This window comes from Monodon monoceros, unplaced genomic scaffold (assembly GCF_005190385.1).
Source record: "Monodon monoceros isolate NGI ecotype Baffin Bay Population unplaced genomic scaffold, NGI_Narwhal_1 Super_Scaffold_5, whole genome shotgun sequence".
In the NCBI taxonomy this organism is placed as follows: domain Eukaryota; kingdom Metazoa; phylum Chordata; class Mammalia; order Artiodactyla; family Monodontidae; genus Monodon; species Monodon monoceros.
Genome location: NW_021703782.1, coordinates 1,343,392 through 1,364,679, shown reverse-complemented (window position 1 = coordinate 1,364,679; position 21,288 = coordinate 1,343,392). Strand labels below are relative to the sequence as shown.

The following is a 21,288-nucleotide window of genomic DNA, read 5'->3' as shown; positions in this document are numbered from 1 at the left end:
AGATTTCTTAATTTTTCTTGCATATTATTTTTCCTTTTTCCTTCTATTCTCAGGAATGGCCCATTAAAGCTCTGGTTGCCTCTCAAAGTGATAATTAAGCAATAGTTTGCCTTCCTTCCGAGACTGGATAAGTTAAATATACTCTAAATTCTGTTGTCAGATGAGCCTTCTAAATGGACAATTTTTCAGGCACATGGAGTTTTCTTTATTTAAGATATTTGATGTCACAGGGAGTAGTTCCATGTTCTGCCTAAATAATCATCTGGATCAGAAAGCTAATTTAGATAAATAATTAGTAAGGATAATTCTGATCCTGCCGAGCCTCTGATGGCTTTTCTTTGGAACCGGCAAAAGGCACAGCTCCTTAGCTAGGCTTCCCAGGTCTTTTAGGAACTGGCCCCAAGTCCTTTCTGTTCATCCACTTGATGGATTTTACCTGGAAGCCCTCATGATTTATATATAAACTGGAGTGTTTCAGCACAGATGCAAAGTGCCTGTTGTCCAGACTCTGTTCATCTTTGATGATTCTTCTAATGGGAAACCTCTCCAGAATCCTCTGTGACTTCCTTAGCTGGATGGAATCTTCTCTCCATAGCACCTTGTCTATATTTTTCTTGTATGACAACAGTTAGGGCCAGCTTGCTGCTGAAGTTCTTTACATGCTTGTCTTCTTACTAGACTAAGTCCTTGAAGACAGATTTTGTGTCCTTGTAGTTTGTAACTAACTGCTATGTATATAAAATTAAAATGTATGTTACACAAATATAGCCAACCCAAATGGAGAACTTACTTTGGGTTCTAAGAATTTTACGTATTTTGTCTCTTTTAACCATCACAATTTTAGGATACATGCTGTATTGATATTCCCATTTGGCAAGTGAGGAAGGTGGGGCAGAGAGAACTTGGACCACTGAGGAAGGGGTGGGGCTGGGATGCAGTCTCAGATAGACCGATTCCAGAGCCTGCTGTCATATCACTGTACTCTGGACAATCTGGTGGACAAATGCCTGGGTGAGGGAGTGAGTGAGAATCACTTTATAGCCTTTGGGCTGTGATGCAGTAGCTTCTAAAAGCAACGGAATGAATCCTAGCGATGGTAATTTTCCAACAGGATTTTATTATGGAACTTTCTCTTTTGTGTGGCAGTGGCTCTATTTACACTCTAAAGAAAACTAAAATGTGGACAAAATTCCTGTGACCTAACTCACATCCCCAAACTAGAATAGTGATGATAACCCAAAAATTGATAGCAAGACTCCTTTCTCTGTCTTTCTCTCCTTTTTCTCTTCTCTTTCCACGTTATTTCCTGGTGTTTTTAAGTAGCGTAGTATTTTCACAGTCACTTGTTGTGTTTAGATGGTTCAGGGAAGGTTGTCTTTAAACAGCAGTGAGCACGGTGGTTGGGAGAACTTGGCGAGGTGGGCATTTTGGTCCAAGTGCCTTTCCTCTATCTCAGTACCTATTAATGAATCAACTGGGAAGCTGCTCCAGCTCCTGTAACCCCATGTGACCTCTGCAAACGTCACGCTGCTGCATGAGTCTCCTTCAGGCTCCCGGACATCGGCAATAGGAATGGGGCTTGGACAGTGTTAAATATGTATTTTGGCAGCTGTGTGTATGGGATGTTTCCTAAAGCATCAGTGATAAAAAAGCAAGTCGGCCTTTCTGAACAAGGAGATGCTTCCTGATCTTCTGTAGTAGACCTCAGATTGATGTGCCAGAGTGGGTGGCGTGGAAAAGTGTAACGAACTGTGGCAACGTAAAGAGAAGTGCCGTCCCCCTTGGGCGTCCGCTCTGTAGCTCTGTCACAAGGGTGGTCCCAGAAGGGAGGGGGGCAGGATGAGTGAGGTGAGGGAGTGCCCACCTTCACATGAGGCTCGTTCCTGGCAGAGTGGAGAGTTATCCGGACCCCCAGGGACAGCTGCAGGCTGCCGGGGGTGGGGTGGGCTGACGGTGTCAGCCCCAGCAAGTGTGGGAGGAGCCGAGCCACTGGTCTTTTTCGCCTGCACGTGGAGCAGTGCTTCCGTCACCTGCGAGGTTGGGGACGATGTGATTTGCCCAAACAACATCGTGAGTAATGCTGTGTGTTCATAAGTGAAGGAGGGTGTGAATCTGTGACCTTTTATGTCTCTTCCTTTTACACCTGGGCTGGCTCAGTTTTTTACCAGCTCGTAAGTTATCGTATCGTGAAGACCAGCTGAAGGGAATGCCCAGCTTTTAGCCACCGAGTCCTGAAATTGATTAAAAACATTAAGACCTGTAGGTTGGTCATTCATCAGTCACAGCGAGAGTTGAGGCATCGATCACGTGCCAGGCGGTTTACTAGGCCTATGCCACGTATTACGTAACTTAATTCTGACAACAAATCCGTGGCAAAGGCAGAATTGCCCTCCATGGTAGAAATAAGGACACGCAGGCTTTTTTAAAAGCTTAAAAGCCCTAAGAAATCGTAAGCATTCTCGTGACCAAAACAGAAGATTTGTGTCTTAAAAATTATGATAGTTCTTGGATTTATTTTATTTAGGCAAAATAATTTGCCACTTTTAAGTAGTAATAATAAGAGAAGAAAATGCTAACATTCCAAAATAACATATTCACGTACTATTTGGCAAAATGTAGTTTTTTCTGTTCAGTCAGTTCAGTGCTCAGACTGAGATGCTAAACAGTGATTCCAGGAAATCACCTGCATCCTATAGATTTTTACAAGCCTCATTCAAAGCCTGGCTGATTATTTTAATTGAAATACGTTTGACATAAAACCTTGTATAAGTTTAAGGGGTGCGGGATGTTGATTTGATACATTTATTTTGCAGTGTGTCTGCCACCTGTGTCAAGTCTGAGTCCTCATTCCTTTTTTTTTCTTTAACACCTTTTACTTTTTATTATTTTTTAAAAGTTATTTATTTATTTTTGGCTGCGTCGAGTCTTCGTTGCTGCACGCAGGCTTTCTCTAGTTGTGGCAAGCGTGGGCTACTGTTCGTTGTGGTGCGCGGGCTTTTCATTGCAGTGGCTTCTCTTGTTGCGGAACACGGGCTCTAGGCGTGCGGGCTCAGTAATTGTGGTGCACGGGCTCAGTAGCTGTGGCTCGTGGGCTCTAGGGCGCAGGCTCAGTAGTTGTGGCGCACGGGCTTAATTGCTCCACGGTATGTGTCACCTTCTCGGACCAGGGATAGAACCCATGGACCCTGCATTGTCAGGCGTATTCTTAACCACTGAGCCACCAGGGAAGCCCCGCATCCCTTTTTTGTGGTGGGACAATTAAGATCTAGTCTCTTAGCATGTTTGGTGTTCATAATACAGCTTTGTTTTCTGTAATCACCATACTGGGCATTAGCTCTTCAAGACTTACTTATCTACTAGTTTAAAAAGTTTTAAAAAACCTGTACTGATGTATTTATCTTGTTTGCTTTTAGCACAGTCTGTAAGGTGGCAGGACAGATATTTTGATCCTATATTGTAGATGAGGAACTGGCATTTAGAGGTAGAATTAGAACTAGATCTTCTGATTTCAAACTTGATTGCACTTTCCATCCTACTAAACAATTTTTTTTCAGCTGTATTGTTTGGGGTGGCTTTTTTTAGCCCAGAACTTCCAAACCTGAGTTTCATAACTTAGTAGCTGTTTACGAAAACAAGTTCCTTATTGTCAAATAATTTTGGAGAAATCTGGATACTGTAGCCCCTTCTTGGAGATTTAACGTTTCCAGTGAGAACCCTTGAGGAAACCTATTCCCCCCTGTCCTCAACTTTTCTTTTGAAGAAAACCTGCCAGCGTCTCAGGGACCATAGTTTCACAGGCAGTGGATTCGTAGCAACAGTGGTTGAATCCAGTAGCATTTACTGCAGTAAAGGGTTTTGGAGAACAGGAATTTTTAATTTATATTTTAAAATATAAATATTTTATATTTATATAAATATTTTATATTTAAGTATAAATATTTAAAATATTTTTAAAAATATTTTAAAATATTTGTGGAAAAATAATGACGTGGATATCCAGAAGGCTTAGCAGAACCAAGTCAGTAACCTGGGGAGAAGTTTCCTTGAGTGTCATGAAGGTGACCTTCAAGTTATCATAGGACTTTGAGAAAATCAGATTTGCCCCTTTTAGCCTGGCTTGGTGCTCCAAAGCCAGGAATCATATTCATAATTAAATCAGTTCCACTTCCAGTTACAGGGTGGAGGCTGTGTGTTCTTGTCTAAACTGAGTCCACAGATCTTTGAGCCTCCCAGCCCTCATAAGAGAATTGGCTGAGCTGAAAGCTCTTAGGAAATATAAAAACCTTTCGGTGGGCTTTTGAGTTTTCTTCTCTCTTAGTAAATCAGGGACGCTCTCGGTTAGTATTGTGTTTGCGCTGAGCCATTACTGAGCATGTTAGATCAGTGCTGTTTTCAGTGTCTTTGGGTTCATGGTAATGAATGATGCTGAGGTAGAGGATGGAACGTCAGATGGAATAGAAGGAATATTAAATTTTTCAATTTTATTTTAAACATAGATTGAAAAGTTTGGATTCCCTTCTGATCTTACCCTTTCGCCTCGAGAAATGATCCAGCTTTATGATACCATGTTTGAATTCTGGGAAGGTTGGCCCAGGGCTCAGGTAAATAGTAATTCTGCAATTATTTTGAATTGATTGAAGTGGATGGTAACTGCCGCTCACAAAGACAAGCTCTCACTCTTTCTAATCACTTGCATCTGATCTTTGAAAGTTACCTGTGGACTCTTTCCAAAATAAGGTCGCCCCTTCTCTAGACAGCCTTCCTCCTGATGGTCTGTGTTTTCCTGTAACTGGGCGGAATGCCCCTGAACTCCTGAGCACGCTTCCTCTTTCACTTTCTGTGATAGGACAGTCCTTTCATCTCCCCTCCTATGTGCTGGGTCCTGGGTTTCTGTTCCTGCCTTTCTCTCTTCTCACGCCCCTCCCTTCTCTCTGTCCATCTTTGTTCATCTCCTGTTTGGTTTTGCTGCACATTCTGCCTTAAGAGTTCACCATCCTGTTAGGTTTACACACCAGAAATGATGGGGAGATAGAAGTTCATCCTCTACTCTCAAGACGCTTGTAATTCTGTTAATGAGACATATTGCTGAGAAACACTTTTGGATTTTCTTGCATGATTTTATTGAATTTTGTGGTATTCCTTTTCAAGGAGTTGTGTCCGGAGGAATTCGTTCATTTTAAGAATAAAATGGTCATTCGAAAGGTGGATGCTAGAAAGTATGAAGAGAGCTTAAAGGCAGAACTGACGGGCTGGGTGAAGAGCGGTCACGTCAAGGAGGTAATGATCACACATGTTTTGGGTGAAGCACCTCTGTGTTCTTGTCCCCTTGAGTTGTGCTGTGCAGTCATTACTATTTTCTGGCTTTCTTTAATCTTCAGCTTCCATTGTAGGATTTTCAGTTGAGCACGAAGTCCAGTGATTCTGAGATAGACTAGAGAGAGAGAAAGGACCTATGTCCTTGTCTTGTCCTCTGTCCCTGCCCTGGCGTGTGCTCCACGTTCTGATGGATGAGGACAGAGGGGCCCTTTCCTGGTCATGATGCTCAGGAATCACAGTGACAGCAGCTGAGGAGAGCTTTTCATCTGGAAAGTTTTTTTTTCTTTTATGATTTTTATTTTAATTTGTAGGAACTATTTTTGTATTACAACCTTAGTCCAGGGTCGTATGAGTTATGCATATTTGTTTTAAGTAAGTTGCTGGTCTTTTTATTTTGGAGTTTGCTCTGTTGTCACATATTAAGGTTTCTGATTTTGGGGGTGTGACATATATTAGAGTTTTCTCAGGTGAGTTTTTCCCATTCTATTTTAACTAACCTGCTCCTATATAATTATATTTTATTCCACTTATTTTGTCAAGAAAAACCTTTAAAATGTATTTGTAAGTGATACGTGATACAGAGAGAAACTTATATCATGTATATATATGTTACATGATGTAGAGAGAAACTGATTTACCCCACCTCCTGCCATGTAGTGGAACCAGCATCATTTACCAAGTAATCCTCTTCCTGACTGATTCGTGTTGCCTTAAAAAATTGCATGTTAAATTGCACGCGCGCATGTGCGTGGGTATTAGTTTATCTTTTTGTTCTCTCGTATATGATATATAAATGTTGATTTATATATTTCTTTGATGGTTCTTTTGCAGTGTTTTATCTTATACTTTCATTATTTTTGTTTTTGTTACATAGTCTATTAAAGAACCACAGAAATATAGATTAGATAACTATGAAAATGTTTTCCAGAGGCAGGAATTCACGTCTTCATTACGCAGAACTTACAATAATTTTCTTTTCACTGCTACAGGCCAGAATGGTCCTGAGGAATCTTCGTCCTCCTTCGGTTGTTAGTTCAGAAAACATGGCACATATGTTTCCACGTCTTGTTGAAAAGCTAAGACAAATGGAGAAGTTACCTGCACTGTTTTTTTTGTAAGTCATTTAATTTGTTTTTGGTTGTGATTTGTATTAGATGCATTCTTTTAAGTACAGGGAAGTTACACAAACTTGACTCTTGTAAAATAGTGTTCAGTACGATTTTTGGTGCCCTTTTGTTATTAGGGTGCCTATTTAAAACTACACCTTTCTAGTTTAGTTCTTACAAAAATAATTTTACTTGTGCTGTTACATATCACCTTCTTTATTTGGTTTTCCTTCTCCATTTCTTCTTCTCCTTTTCCTATAAACTAGTGTATTTTTAATTAGGTCTTGTTAATTTTCAGTCAATACCTAGGTTTTTTACAAAAGAGATCGAATGTTTATGCACACAATTACCCCACATAAAATTAAAGTAGCCTTGCAATATGCTAGTTTAAATCCCAAGGTGCCAGGAAGTCTGGACCATATGTCCCTAGGTATTTCCATTTCAAAAGGTACAAAGCCCAGACTCTGGAGACATTTCTGGATTGTAGAGGCCAGTAACCCCTGGGCTAACCTGGTCCCTAGAAAGAAATAGTCACAATCCAAGAAGTTAGGATGAAAACCCCCAATTCTCTCCATCCTGCCTAAAAGAGCAAAATTTTACTGTACGATCTCACTTGTATGTGGAATCTGAAAAAGCCTTACTCATAGAAACAGAGTAGATTAGTGGTTGCCAGGGACATGGGGGTGAGAGAAAGGGAGGAGATGCTGGTCAAAGGTACAGACTTCCAGTTATGTAATGAATAAGTCCTGAGGATCTAATTCCATCATGGTGACTACAGGTAACAATACTGTATTGCATACTTGAAAGTGGCTAAGAGTAGATTTGAAATGTTCTCACCACAAAAGGAAAAAAAGGTAACTTTGTGAGGTGGTGGTTTTGTGAACTAACCTTATTACAATCATCATTTTGCTATGTTTACCTTTAACAACTTGTCATGTTTTGTATAACTTAAACGTATGCAGCGTTATACGTCAATTATGTCTCAATAAAACTGAAAACAAAAACACACAGAGAAAAGCGAAGGAGGCACTAAAATTCACAAAAGATTTGGCCGTCAAGAAATCTGTCTTATTTCACTAACCATAATATTCTCTAGTGAAATAAGTCAGACAGAGAAAGACGAATACTGTATGCTATCACTTATGTGTGGAATCTAAAAAATAATACAAATGAATGTGTAAGTAAAACAGAAACGGTCACACAGACATAGAAAACAAACTTACGGTTACCAAAGGGAAGAGGAAAAGTGGGGAGGGACAAATGAGGGGTTTGGGATTAACAGATGCAAACTACTATATATTAGATAGGCAACAAGGACCTACTGTATAGCACAGGGAATGATAGCCCTGATCTTGTAATAACCTAAGTGGAATAGAATTTTCAAAAATACTGAGTTACTATGTTGTACAACTGAAACTAACATGATATTGTAAATCAACTATACTTTGGAAAACAAAATATCTGGACTTACATATATTTATCTAACACTAACGCTCTTTGATGCTGTTACAAGACAGACCTAAAGACCAGTGGAATTAGACACAAGAACAATAACAATAAAAATAAATAAAAAGGAGTAAAACAATTTTTTCTCACCTCTTAAGAGAGGAAGAAGGAACATCTCTCTTCTGTAAATAGAGAAAATCCATTGTCATCTGTTCCTTGCCTGTGGCGTGCCTGACCCCTCTTCCAGGAGAAATCTCTGGGGGCTCTGCTTGCCATTGCCCCAGGGGGGGACTTCTTGTTTCCTGTAAGGCGGTTAATGATGGGTCTGCCGACCCAGGACACCTCGTGTGCCTGTTCAGGATGAAGCTCATAAAAGTGGAGATTAAAAGCTCAACAGCTGTGTGTCAGGATGACAGCAGTGGATGGCTATATGACTGAATTGTATTTATCACATTACTTTCGAGGCAAGCGTTCTTTTCCTTTGTTTCCAGATTTAATTTAGAGGCTGTAGAGAGAAACGCTAGAAGTGTGAAAAGGTTCCTAGAGATAAAGCAACAGAGCAGAAGGCCCCTCAAGGCTGATAAGGAGGCCTATGACATGGAGAGCAAACTTCGAAAAGTTAGAAAATCCCTTGAGACACAGAAGACCATGTGAGTATGTGACTCAACACACTGGTGGTTGGAAGGCTCTGAAATACGTCACAAGTCCCAACAGGAATGTACACTGGGCTATACAGACATCCTAGCTGTCCCTTATTTGCAGGCCGGTTCTGTGCTTCGGAGAACTGTGTGTGGTCCTGGCTCGTGCCTTGTTCTCGGTGTCTAATTCTGATGACTCTGCGTCTGAGATGCGTCTTTCCTTCCTCCCACCCTCCCATCCTCAGTGGCAGCCTGGTCTGGACGGGCCTGCATCTTCCTTGGGCGATCACAGAGGTCTTCTTCTCGGACTTGGGAGCTCCGAGGCTCACCACCCTGCGGTGTAGCTGACACCACTCTAGCTGACATTCTCATTGATTAACTTACCCACACTCACTGTTCCTTCTCCTGGGCCGTTGTTGGTGGACCACCATGTTTGGAGTTTTGCCCTCACTTTTTCAGATCACGTCCTACTACTCTCATCCTTCAATACTCAATATTTACTCTTCTCCCTGCGTGCCACGTCCTCCTGCACTTTCCCGTGACATGGCCCTTCTGCCTTGAGGTCCCTCCTTCCCGCTCGCCCCCGGAGCTTCTGCTCATGAGTTCGCTGTGCCTCTCTGAAGCTTGCCCTCATGACCCACTTAGATTTAGTGCCCTTTCTCCCGGGCTCTTGCTACGCTGCAGTATTTAGTAGGTCGATTACGATGTGTTGCTGTCTTATTCCTAAATCGTTAAGCTCTCTCACAGCAGGGACCGTGCATTTTCCTCTTTTTATTAATATGTCCAGTTGTTATCGAATGACTCGGGTCCTGATTCTCGCCGGACCCGATTACATACTCACAGATGTCGGCAGAAAGGAAAGGTTCCTTTAATCAGGATGCCGGCAACGTGGGAAGATGGTGGACTCAGTGTTCCCCCAAAACCACCTCTGAGATTCTGTTCGGCCGTGGAAGTTTCAAAGGGAAGGAGGGGAGTAATCTCAGGTAATCACTGAGATGGGGGGTCAGGGTCATCGCCGTCCCCCACTGTGTGCAGGCTCGTGGAATCCTCGTCATCTTCCTCTAGGTGTTCTCTCGATCCCGCCGTTTGTTGGGGAGATTACTGAAGGGGAAGCTTGGGAAGAGATCTGGTCACCTGTTAATTACTGACTCTTCTCTCCTCCTTCTTTGATCTGCAGAAAGAACCGATACGTTAGGCAAAGTATTGTGTGATCTAAAGACTTGAAAGGTGTGCTTGGGCCGGAGATGAGTAGAGCATGGGGTGCCTGGTGAAAAGTCACGATACAGCTCTGCTGAAGTGACAGGGAAAGGGGCTTCCTGCTGAGGGCGGTTTCCTGTAAAGAGCTGCTTACAGTCTTAACACATTGCTTGGCAGGTCACAGCTGGTCCATAAATATTTTGCAATGATTGGTAGTTACTTCCCTGAAAGTTGAAACAGCTTTTAGACCTTCTCGGGCTCAGATTTTTCACATTCCGGAGCAGGTCAGAATTTCCTGCTGACACTTCTGTGACTCTTCCTTCTGCCTGTTATGCCGTTTCCCTGGAAGTGATGGTAGGTGTCAGCCTTTTCAATCACTAGACAGCTTAGACACTTAGCTTTTCTTCAGGACGCTGGCAGTCACGACGTCACGTTGCATTAGTGACCAACAGGCCAAGCTTTAAAAATAAGACGAATGTTTTCGTGAACTAAGAATGCTGCTGTCATATCGGTAAACAAAGGATGTTGCAGCCAGCAAGCCGCCACTTTCCCCGGCAGCGCGCCCTGAGGGGACTCAGGATGGGAAAGCACAGGACGCTGGCCCCAGAGAGCTGAGGCGCACATCAAAGGAGTGATTCCAGTGAGTCCAGACTTTGCATCTTCCCATACACAGGAAAGCGCTCAATTCCTTAAACTGGAGGTGTCTGGTTTTCTTTAATTAGCAGTGAATCTTTGATGTTCGGACCACCTGGTCTTTGTTGCAGAAACTCTTGTGCGTCCTGGCTCCTCCCATCACCTCCTCGGAGCAGTCTCTCAGAGTTATTTGAGATGCTGTCTCCTGGGCTCGAAGTCCTAAGAATGTCCACCGAATAGAACGTAATTCTCAACTTCTAGGTTGTCCATTTTCTTTCCGTCAGCATTTTCCTACCTCGTTCAGCACCATGATTACACTGAGGGTGTTGGGACCCTTGCCCTGGGCCCTGTGCTTCAGAGAACCCCAAGCCGGCCTCCCCATTTGCAGCCATTCCCTTAAAATGAGGAGTTGGTGCAGCTCAGGAGACATCCCTCTGGAGCTCCCTCTCACCCTTCAGATTCCAGGTGGTTACGGAGCTTTATTTGTCGGGGTAGGAGGAGGATGTATTTTATCTGAAAGTTTGGTACCTCAATTTAAAACTTAGAAATCCTTAGACAACAGTATGGGGGCCTCCGTTAGCCCTCTGCCTGTGCTGGTCCCGGCATTGCCCCTGGAGGTGAAGGGAATGTCCCAGGAAGTGAGTTGGTGGCGCGTCTACTGCTTGGTCTGTATTTCTCACCCCTGAAATGGAGTTAGACGGGACACTGGTTAGCACACATTCTCATATTAGGAGCTGTCTTATGTGCAAAGGCGAGAGTGTCGACTGAAAAAAAAAAAGCACAACCTAAAAGTTGAGAATTAGGTTTTATTTGCTGGACGTTCTAAGGACTTAAGCCCAGGACGCAGCCTCTCAGACAGCTCTGAGGGGCTGCTTCCAAGAGGTAAGGGGGGAGCCAGGATGTAGAGGAGTTTTTGCAACGAAGGCCAGGTAGTCGGAACATCAAAAGATGACTCTTAATTAAAGAAAACCAGACATCTCAAGTTAAGGAGTTTAGCACTTTTCAGTGTATGGGAAGATGCAAGAGTCTGGGCTCACTGGAATCATTCCTTTGATGTGCACCTCAGCGCTGGGGCCAGTGTCCTGTGCTTTCCCATCCTGAGTCCCCTCGGGGTGCACCACGGAGGCGGGCTGCAGAGGCTGCGGACTTGGCGGTGGGCAGCCCATGGGTCTCCGTCCTGAGTTCCCTCAGGGTTCACCGTCGGGGTGACTGTAGTGGCTTGATGGCTGCAGCATCCTTTGTTTACTGAGATGGCAGCAGCTTTTCTCATTCACCAAAGACAAACCAAGAAAGGACGAGAGTTGTGGGTGTCTGTGAAAGGCGGTTCCCATGGAGTGATGGATAATGCGCTTTGGTGACTGAGTCCAAGCCAGTGTTTGTGGGGCAGTGTCTTAGGCCAGATTCCCCGCAGAGATCTGAGATGGGACCTCATGGAAGTGATCTGTTGAAGAGGTGTGCTTGAGCGGGACCTGCAAGAAAGCGACGAAGCAACAGAGGGAAAGCGAGGAAGAGACGTAAGGGTGTGGTGTTGCTGGAATATTGCTGACCCCGGCCAACCGGGAGGCCTGGGTGCACTGCAGGATCGTGCCAGCGTGGGTCGAGGGGGCTGTTTCGTGTACCTCTTATCAGTCAGGTACTGGCTGGGGGCCACATTCCCAGTCCCAGGAGGTGTTGTAACCTTACAGGCATTTCTTGGGAGCTCTTGTCAGCAGAGGGCAATTCTGCAGGGGATGGTGTCGCCAAGAGCCCTTGGCAGCCAGACTCAGAGCTGCTGTAGCAGGAGGAGAGAAGGAGGAGAGAAGGACCTGGCCTGCACTCGGCCATGTGGAGCCGGGGGCACCTACCTTCCTCCAAGCCTGTGAAAGAGAAAATGCTCATCACTTTGGCACGGGACAGGGAGGTCATATTGGGAGAACTGGATTTGGCAAGAAGGATGCTTAGAGTAGGAGGAAGGGAGGGGAATATTCAGACACAATAGGGGACTTTTCTGCTGAGGGGCCACCAGTTCCAGAGGCTTCCGAGGGAGAAGGTTGGTTCAGGGTGGTCTGGGGGTATGTAGCAGTGCATGTCTGGGTGATGAGGGGATCAAGGATGTCCCGGGCTTCCTGTGGCGGCCAAATGTGGCCGTTCATTACTTAAAATTTGTTTTTATAAACAGGGATAAAAGAAGCCAGAAAAATCCCAGAAAAATGGATCAAAGCCTAATCCATGAAGCTGAATGTGCTAATCTCCTCAAGCTTCTTGAGAAGAACTTGGAGATCCCTCAGGACTGCACATATGCTGATCAGAAGGCCATAGATGCTGAGGTGAGCCCTTAGGATGGAGCAATGCTCCTGGAAATCATTTCACACTCCCGCTACTACCGCGCAGCTCCAGACGCTGCTGGGTGTGATACCTCAGTGCCGTCGCTCCCAGAATAGAAATCCTTGTGCATGGCCTTCTGTCTGTACCTAACCCTGAGGGCTCTGCGGAGCATGTTTGAAGAAGACAGGATTAGGTTTGTAGAAGATTTCTTGCTTGTTAATAGTTAACCCCTGGGGGTGGCTGCCCTTCTGTTATTTCTTCCTGCAATACTGTTTTTCACAGCCTGAATTCTACGCTCCGGTCTCACACACCTCAACCGAATATTTCGGTACATGTGGTCCAATACACTTGAAATAATATATACACAGTTTCTCTAAAGCTCAGGATTTCTGTGTTACAGTCAAAACATGCCACCAAAAAGACATTGAAATATCTAAATGTGGTATGCCGTTTCTTCTTCAAAATGTTTTATAGTGTAAATAATGCATGTGTTTGGTAGACGGATTTGAAAATACAAATTAGTAACAAGAAAAGCCATGTCAACCGTCGGAAGTAATCACTGCCCTTCTGGATGAACCTTTCCTGTCTTTGTGACCACACACACACGCATGCAGACACGTGCACACACATACATGCACACACACATACATACACACATAGGTGCATACAGGCGTATGCCTGTGTGCGTATATGTGCATTCTATTGTATACATTCTTTTGTAAATTTCACGGTTTCCTCCTTTTCGAGAACCATCATCATTTCATGGGTCCTTGATATCCCACTGTGTAGTTGACTGTACATGGAGGGTATTTTGCTTTTGGATTTAGGGTTTGGGGTTTTTTTCTTTTCTTCTCTCTTTCATAAGCAGTGTTTATTTTAGCACATAAAACTCTGCATGCAAGTGGATTTCCTCCTTAGGGCAGGGATATTTTTAAGGCTATCTGTGACCAATTTACAGTGAGAAGGAAGCCTTCCCAGACCATGTAAGGTAAGGAACCTGCTCTGCTTGGAGAAATCGCTCTCCGCAGGGAGAACTCCTAGGGCTGATCTGACCTCCCTCAGGCTGGAGCGGCTACACTCACACCGCCTCTGGGGATTGTCTACTGCTTGGTCAGTACTTCTCACCCCTGAAGTGGGGTGAAACAGCACGAGACATTCTGCTGCAAGGCTTTGGAACATGTCTGATAGTTGCTGTTGTTCCCATAAAATGTTTTTTATATGTAGAGTTAATTTCAAATAATCGGCCTCATTTAGCTAAATTATTATATAGTGTGCCTGTTATTTTCATTTCACCATCTTAAATTCTGATTTAAATTAAAATTAGATAAGAGATGATCAAAATCCCTAAAACTCTTGCTTCTTTCAGACTTTGCAGAGGGTGTTTGACCGAGTGAAATTCTCAAGGAAAGGCGCCGAACTGAAGGCTTTGGCAGCAAGAGGGATTGGATATCATCACAGCTCTTTGAGCGCCAAAGAAAAGCAGTTAGTTGAGATCCTTTTTAGGAAAGGATTTATTAGGGTAAGTAAAGTTCTTCATTTTATAACTTGAAACTCTGTCTGTATGAAGCTGAGCACCCATAACGAATGGAAAATAACCATTTTTTCCAATCTAATTATGTCTTTTTTTTTTTTTTTAACGTCCCACAGTACCACTGCATTTTCCATCTCATTTAGTTGAGGGAGGGGGTTTGAAATCTCTCATTCAGTTTATCTCTTTTTCGTGAGGTTCAAGTATCCCCTAAACAAGTACTGTTCCAACTATTTCCAACTATGTTTGAAATACACCTGTGGCGATCTAGGAATAAACGCCCACTTTTCATTTATAATGTTCATGGCATTTTGTCAGCTGTTCATGTGATTATGGCTGTAGATGTCTTTTCATGGGTGTGGAGGACATTCAGGGTAGCATTTCGATCAGATCTTTTCCCGGTGTACTAGGAGAAATAAGAACAAGGATGTACTGCTTCCCCGGGGCCAGCTGCACGGCTCGGCAGACTTTAGCGGTACCATCCTCATACTCTGTCCTGTCCCTGGTGGCGGACAGGAGGAAGGTTCCCTGAATCACTTGACACCCAGCCCTTGTTATGTATTTGGTGTGTCCCATAAAGATGTGAGGAGATCCTCTGGATACATTCACAAAAAGGGTTTATATGATTTCCTAGTTAATTTAGACGTTGAGTAATATTTTAAAATAGACCCTGACTTTTTCTAATTTGCCACATTAATTTTTTGAATTATGTACATTATATTTGTGTGTGGTGGGGAGGGGAGAGATAAGATTCTGTTACTCTAGGGAGTATCGTTTAATCTTAATAAATAAATCTTGAAGAAAAATCTGACATCGTAATTTAAGGGTAATTCTGTAATCTGGAAAAAAACCCAAAATGTATCATTAACAACTTTGTTTAGCTTTTTTCTTAACTAATAACAAGTTTTTTATTTATTTTAAAAGTCAATAACCAGAAACAAAATTTTTTACATGATTATGAATTGAGGTAAGGACGCACAACTATTTTGATCAGCATATCCTGGGTCTAAAATAGTATCTTATATAGTAGTTGCTCAATTACCAGTAGCTTAGTAAATGGATAACTAGATCCCGCTAGGCAGAGTGCTGTGGAAACAGAGATAGCTTTGTTATTGAGAACACATTTTTCAAAAGGTATTTATTCTAGTTATAGTATAAATTTAATGTTCTTTCTTTTCCCATTCATGTTCTTATTGAAGAACTTTATAAAAGCAGTTAATAAATGGTGTGTTTCATTTTGACAGAGTATCGATATCAGGTTCAGAATAATTAAAATTATTCCATATACTTCACCATTAACCTCAACTATGACTTTATGATAATCAATATAAATAGAAATAACAATTAGAAATACCCAGCATTATATGTAAAAAAAATGAGTAAAAATAGATTATTTAAGAAACTGTAAAATTTTCCCTACTCCTTTTCTGGTCAGTTATTATGGCAATTCAGGGAAAAAGGTGAAACTTAATTTGCTCTATTACTTAGATAATTTATTTCCATAGAAATAGTCTTCACAGATAAGTTATAGTGGGTGAGGCTGGCCACTGCCCATAAGTGGGTCTATAACAGTATCATTCCCTGTTGTGGGAAGTTCTCTTTCTAGTCATTTATTACAGAGTATTTCCTGAGCACCTGTCATATGCCTGGTACTCTTTTTCGGGGGTGGGGTACACGATAGTGAAAGGGGCTTGGAGTCTGAGGCAGGACAGTAAACACACAGATGATACACTTGAGGTTGTCATTAATGCCATGAGTAGGCATAATGGGGACGGGGCCATCATTCTGGATGTGGTGGTCCAGAAATTTCTATTTGACATTTGAGCGGAGGACTGAACAAACCAGATAAATGGATACGTGGGAGAAGAGTATTCTGGGCAGAGAAGAGTGAGGGGCAAGGCCCTGAGCAGTGAAATATGACATAGCAAGAACGCCAACGTTCTAGATCCTGTAGTGCAAGGCTTTCAGTCACTCCATGGCATTCCAGTGAAATGCTATTTTATGAAGTAACTGTTTTATTCTCCTTCTAGGTGGTGACCGCTACGGGGACACTTGCTTTAGGAATCAACATGCCTTGTAAATCTGTGGTTTTTGCTCAAAACTCAGTCTATCTGGATGCTTTAAACTACAGACAGGTATTGTGATATGCAGAAACTCCCTATTGCATCGCAAAAATAGGGCAATAAAAGAGTAAGAAAGGCGAGCCTTTGGTTTGCAAACGTGCTGCAATTCACGGGGACTTTCCTGCAAACCTGACAGTCACATTTAGCTGTGGTATAGCGGGCCGGTCACGGTCACGGGCTTGGTGTTACGTGACCTTGGGTGAGATCTCTAACCTGCCTGGTCCTTCTTTGCTATCTCCAGAATAGGGATGATAAGAACGGTCCCATGGCATTTGCAAGAATTCAATGAAGTGATTTGTAGGGAAGACACAGGTGCAAGGTGCTTGAGGACTCCCTCCTCGTCGAGCCCCTTTGCCCCTGAGTTTACGCCCTGGGGTTCTCGTTCATGCTCCTCTTGTCTTTGCCCCTGCTGTGCCCCGTACTACCAAGCCGACTTTGTTGTTCTCCAGTGGTTTTGATTTTGGCCTTGCAATTTCCATTTCCGCCGTCTTTCATCGTACATTTTGAGCTTGTAGTCATTAAACAGTTTTCCTAATTTCCAGGCCTCCTGACTCCACTGTGTCCTGAACGCAGACGGTTTACCTGCTCAGGATCACTTGGTGAATATTTCTGCTACATCTATGAGCCAACGTTACAGGTTTTATCCAAATGCCCCCCCCACCCCACTTCCTCACAGAACACTTCCTTTCTATTCCCTGATGGGCCTTGTTCCTACCCAATACAACATCCTTAGTTTTTCCTCCATTTTACCAACCCCTGTCCTTTGGATTTCTCCTGCTGCTGCTGTTCTGGGCATGAACCCTCCCCCCATATCATCTTTGGGAATCTCTCATTTAGGGGTCTGGGGCCGGCATCATGGATGGTGAACTTGGCAGTGGAAATGCCAAGGTTGGAGTCCTGGGTCTTTCACTTCTTGGTGTTTGCCTACAGTGAGTTTCTTGTTTCCCAAGCCCCAGTTACTCTACTGTAAAATGCAGGCAATGATTACACTCTCCTCATAGGGTAGTGGTTGCAGGGTCTTTATAAAAAAGGTGTAAAGGACTTAGCACGTTCTGAGCACTTACTAAAGGAGAACTAATATAACTTCTGTAAAGAGTTTGTTCTTAACTTCCTTTGTACAAGTAGCGTTTCTGAATTTTATCTCACTCTTGCATCTCCTCAGTTTGTGCATAATTTTTATGGTGATTTGTCACTCAGCACACATGTGTGTAGCGGAGAGAGAGAAAAGGGGCAAAGGAGGGGGGTGGGAAGGAAGAGAGGAAGACTCGTAAGTTCAGCTGTAAGTGAACTGGAAGCCAGGGTCTCGTCTTTTTTTCTTCTTGCTGTATATCATTATACAAATATCTAGCACAGTTTTGGGACTGAAATAAGCACATCAGGATGACGAATGTCTCATTTTCAGCTCTGTCTCAGCCACGGTGAATTTCCTGCCTGGTACCCAGTTGGATTTTAGTCTCAGTTCTGTAACGGTTGGACATCTTCACAGTGTACTTGCTCTAATGCAGTATAAAAGGCTCAGTTCTTATACTGTGATGGAGAAACTGTTCAGGAAAGATTTACTTTGTGCTTCTATTCTGTTTGCAGATGTCTGGACGGGCCGGACGACGAGGTCAAGACCTGGGGGGAGATGTGTATTTCTTTGGTATTCCACTCCCTAAAATCGAAAAGCTCATCAAATCCAACGTCCCTGAACTGAGAGGGCAGTTCCCTCTCAGCATCTCCCTGATCCTGAGACTCATGCTTCTGGCTTCCAAGGCAGATGACCCCGAGGACGCTAAGGCAAAGGTACTGTGGGGATGGTTTCTGGGGCTGAGTCTCCATTACTGGCCGGGCTCTTTTTTACATCTGTAGTGATAGCTTCTTGGAGTCAGCAGTCTTTAATGCTTGCTAGTGTCTTGGCTGGTAGAGAACTGGGGGTGGGTGGGGAGAGTAATAATTAGTTTTGTTGTCTCTGTCAATCATAGAATTTATGGCCAGTGGGCATTTGGAGTTGCCCCCAGATTACTATTTTCACGTATGATAAACATTGCCCCATTGCCCCATAGGAGTGCCCCAGATTACTATTTTCACGTATGATAAACGTTGCCCCATAGGAGTGAAGGGTGCTAGCTATGGATTTTAAAAGATCTGGGTTACAAAAAGATTTGTGTTTATGATTTTGTAATAAAAGAGTTTATTTTTCGTAAAAAAAGTAACCCAAGTTCATCAAAGAATATTTGGATAATGCAGAAAGTTGAAGGAAGAAAAAAAGCACCTACACCTAGTTTGACTCTCCAAAAACAGTCACATTCTCATTTTGCTGTTTTTTTCAGTCATATTTCTAAGTGTAGGTGTGTATTTGGTTCCTTGCAAAGATCTATTTATATTTAGTTGGACTTAAGACTGTGGTTATAAACTTACTGTGAAGTTTTCTGCTGAGATAAATATTTTGAGTCTAATCCCACAATGAGAAATTTAAAATTCGTAATTAAATATTTGGTTTCATCCTTATGAAGATGCATTGTGAAAGGGACCCACTCCTCCCTGGGTTTGTATACTGATTCGCCTGCCCTCTAAATTGGATCCTGTTTGCCAAGGTGAGGACTCTTCCAGGACTTTTGTGATGAGCAGCCTCTTGTCATGTTGTTGATGCTCCTACAGACCAGGTGCATATCATTTTAGACCAAAACTTCCCCATGTTTGAGTTCTTATCTTTTACCTCTATACAGGAGAGAAGCATACGTCTTCTTGCAAACTTTTTAATTTTTTTCAAAAAGGTTTTCTGAGTCGCTGGTCTTCTTTGCCTTGGCCTGTGTGAGGAGCTCTCTCGGTAACCTTCACACATAAAAGACCCAAGTGTGGGCATAAATTTCTTGGGCTATTCTTTTTACTTATCACATCAAGCTAGAATCACTTCCCTGCCCTCTGGCATTTACTGTCTTAGAGGAACAGACTCTTGAAATCTCCTCTAGAGGAACTGTGCTAATTCCTGTTTCCTTATAGTTTATTTCTTTCTGCCTATGTAATTATATGAGAATTTTAAGAAGTCTGTATATTTAAATTCTTTTCCCCAGAATTTTCTATCTTGTGTGTCTTTCCTTTTGTGTTTTATTGATGTTTTAGTTATTACATGATGAAAACTTTCAGTCTTCATGCTCAGAAGTTTTTATCGCGGTAAAATACATGTAACATTAAATTTGCCATCTTAACCGGTTTTAAGTGTACAATTCAGTAGTGTTAAGAACCTCGGCATCGTGCAGGGCTCAGGTCGTTCTGGAGCTAAGAAAAGATTTCTTAAGTTAGATCTTTGATATTTGCTTCCGTTTTGATCAGTTTCCAGAAAAAGTTATAACTTTTAAAATCAAAAGTCGTTTTCCTATTCTCCGCTGTTGTTTTTCTTCATTATGAGAGAACACTTGAGTTTATCTCCTGCGTCTCTGATGCACTCTCAAGTTTCAGATCTACTCCTTAGGGACACCGTGTGGATGTTCATTCTGCTGCTGGACTTGTTTCCCCGAGATTGTGCACTGCTTCCGATGTCACCCTTTCATATCATAATAATGTATTATTTTTTAAATGTCAATTTATATTGTCCATTTACCTTACGCGGTTGTGCCTTGTTTCATAAGAGGTCGTATCTTTTGGCCTCCATTGAGGATGCCAAAGAATTTTTCCAAAATACGTTTTTCTGAAAAAAACCATTTTCATAGGTCAGATTACTTTTGAGTAGAAGCCAGTGTTCTCGTGATGGTCTGTAAGTTTCTACAGAGCCTGGTCCCAGGCTCCCCTGTTGGACTCACCACGTCCTGCCCTCCTACACGAGCCCACTACCTGCTCCACCGACAGTAGGCACGTAACACTCCGAGGGGCACGGCTTTGCTGTTTCTGCTGCTTCCAGAACCTTCCCCCAGATGTGTGCACAGTCTCACTCTTCCATCTTGTTCAGTTTCTTGCTCTGCTGTTAGCCTGCTGCCACCACTCCTCCTGCGCTGTCGATGGGCCCCCGTCTGCCGTGCCGACTGTGACCCCTGCTCATTTATACATAGCACACACCACGCCTTACACAGCTGCAAATCTCTGTCTCTATCTACCATCTCTATCATGTTTATTTTCTCTGTATTTCCCACTGGAATGTAAGCACCCTAGGCCAAAGTTGTTTGTTTGTCTTAATTCTTGGTGCAGACACCCAATAAATAGTTGTAGCATGACTGAATAATTTTAGGAAGTTGGTCTGTTTTCTTAAAAGAACTGATCTCTTGTGGGTTTTTCTATTCTCTCACTTTTGAAGGAAAGTACATCCCTTCAAATCTGGTGGTTTGCCAAGAAAGCGGGTGCATGATTTTTCTTTTGGTTTCACTCTGCTCGCTTCAGTGCGGTTTAAACACCCTTTTAAATGTGAAGCTAGATGAGTAGCTTTTGGCCCAAACCTCGGCATTTAGCATATTTTCAAATTATGTAGCTTTCTGGACTGAAAGTTCATCTTCTGCCAGTGTCACTGACAGACTGGTCCACAGACTGGTCCTGTGGAGGCCATTCGTCACCACAGTAGGCACTGCAGTCAGAGCTCTTCCTGTCGTAATAAGACTTTAGTGACGTGGTCTGCATCTCCGGAGTTACAGTGAACCACCAGAGGTCGCTCACCCTCTACTACTCTGCTGTTTCCTGCCTGTTGCTCTAAATGTAGAGCCAGAGAGAGGAGAAGTTGTAGGAAAGGGCATTTTTGGCTCCCTGAAAACGTATCACCCCAAAGTAGAGGTGATGGATGGTATACCCCATCCCCTCCTTCCTTCTCCCTCCTTCCCTCCCTGCCCCTCTCCCTTCGTTCTCCCCGCTTCCCTCCCTGCCCCTCTCTCTCCCTTCCTTCCTTCTCCCTCCCTCCCTCCCTGCCCCTCTCCCTTCCTCCCTCCTTCCCCCCCGCCCCTCTCCCTCCTTCCCTCCCTGCCCCTCTCCCTTCCTTCCTTCTCCCTCCCTCCCTCCCTGCCCCTCTCCCTTCCTTCCTTCTCCCTCCCTCCCTCCCT

General features: G+C 43.3%; 1 protein-coding gene across 3 annotated transcripts in view; it reads left to right on the top strand.

Moving 5' to 3' along the window:
• DDX60 (DExD/H-box helicase 60) overlaps positions 1-18,547 on the top strand; it is a 64,989-nt gene extending 46,442 nt beyond the window's left edge. Inside the window, exons 23-30 of one of the 3 annotated variants that reach the window (XM_029201707.1) lie at positions 4,497-4,601; positions 5,149-5,277; positions 6,306-6,430; positions 8,360-8,518; positions 12,495-12,642; positions 14,007-14,159; positions 16,199-16,303; positions 17,876-18,547. In XM_029201707.1, the coding sequence (XP_029057540.1) occupies positions 4,497-4,601; positions 5,149-5,277; positions 6,306-6,430; positions 8,360-8,518; positions 12,495-12,642; positions 14,007-14,159; positions 16,199-16,303; positions 17,876-18,142 (1,191 nt within the window). In that variant the 3' untranslated portion in view covers positions 18,143-18,547. Of the gene's footprint in view, positions 1-4,496; positions 4,602-5,148; positions 5,278-6,305; positions 6,431-8,359; positions 8,519-11,747; positions 12,643-14,006; positions 14,160-16,198; positions 16,304-17,875 lie in introns of those variants that run through there. The other 2 variants (XR_003790662.1, XR_003790663.1) reach the window with 2 other exon arrangements.
• Positions 18,548-21,288: the final 2,741 nt, after the last annotated feature.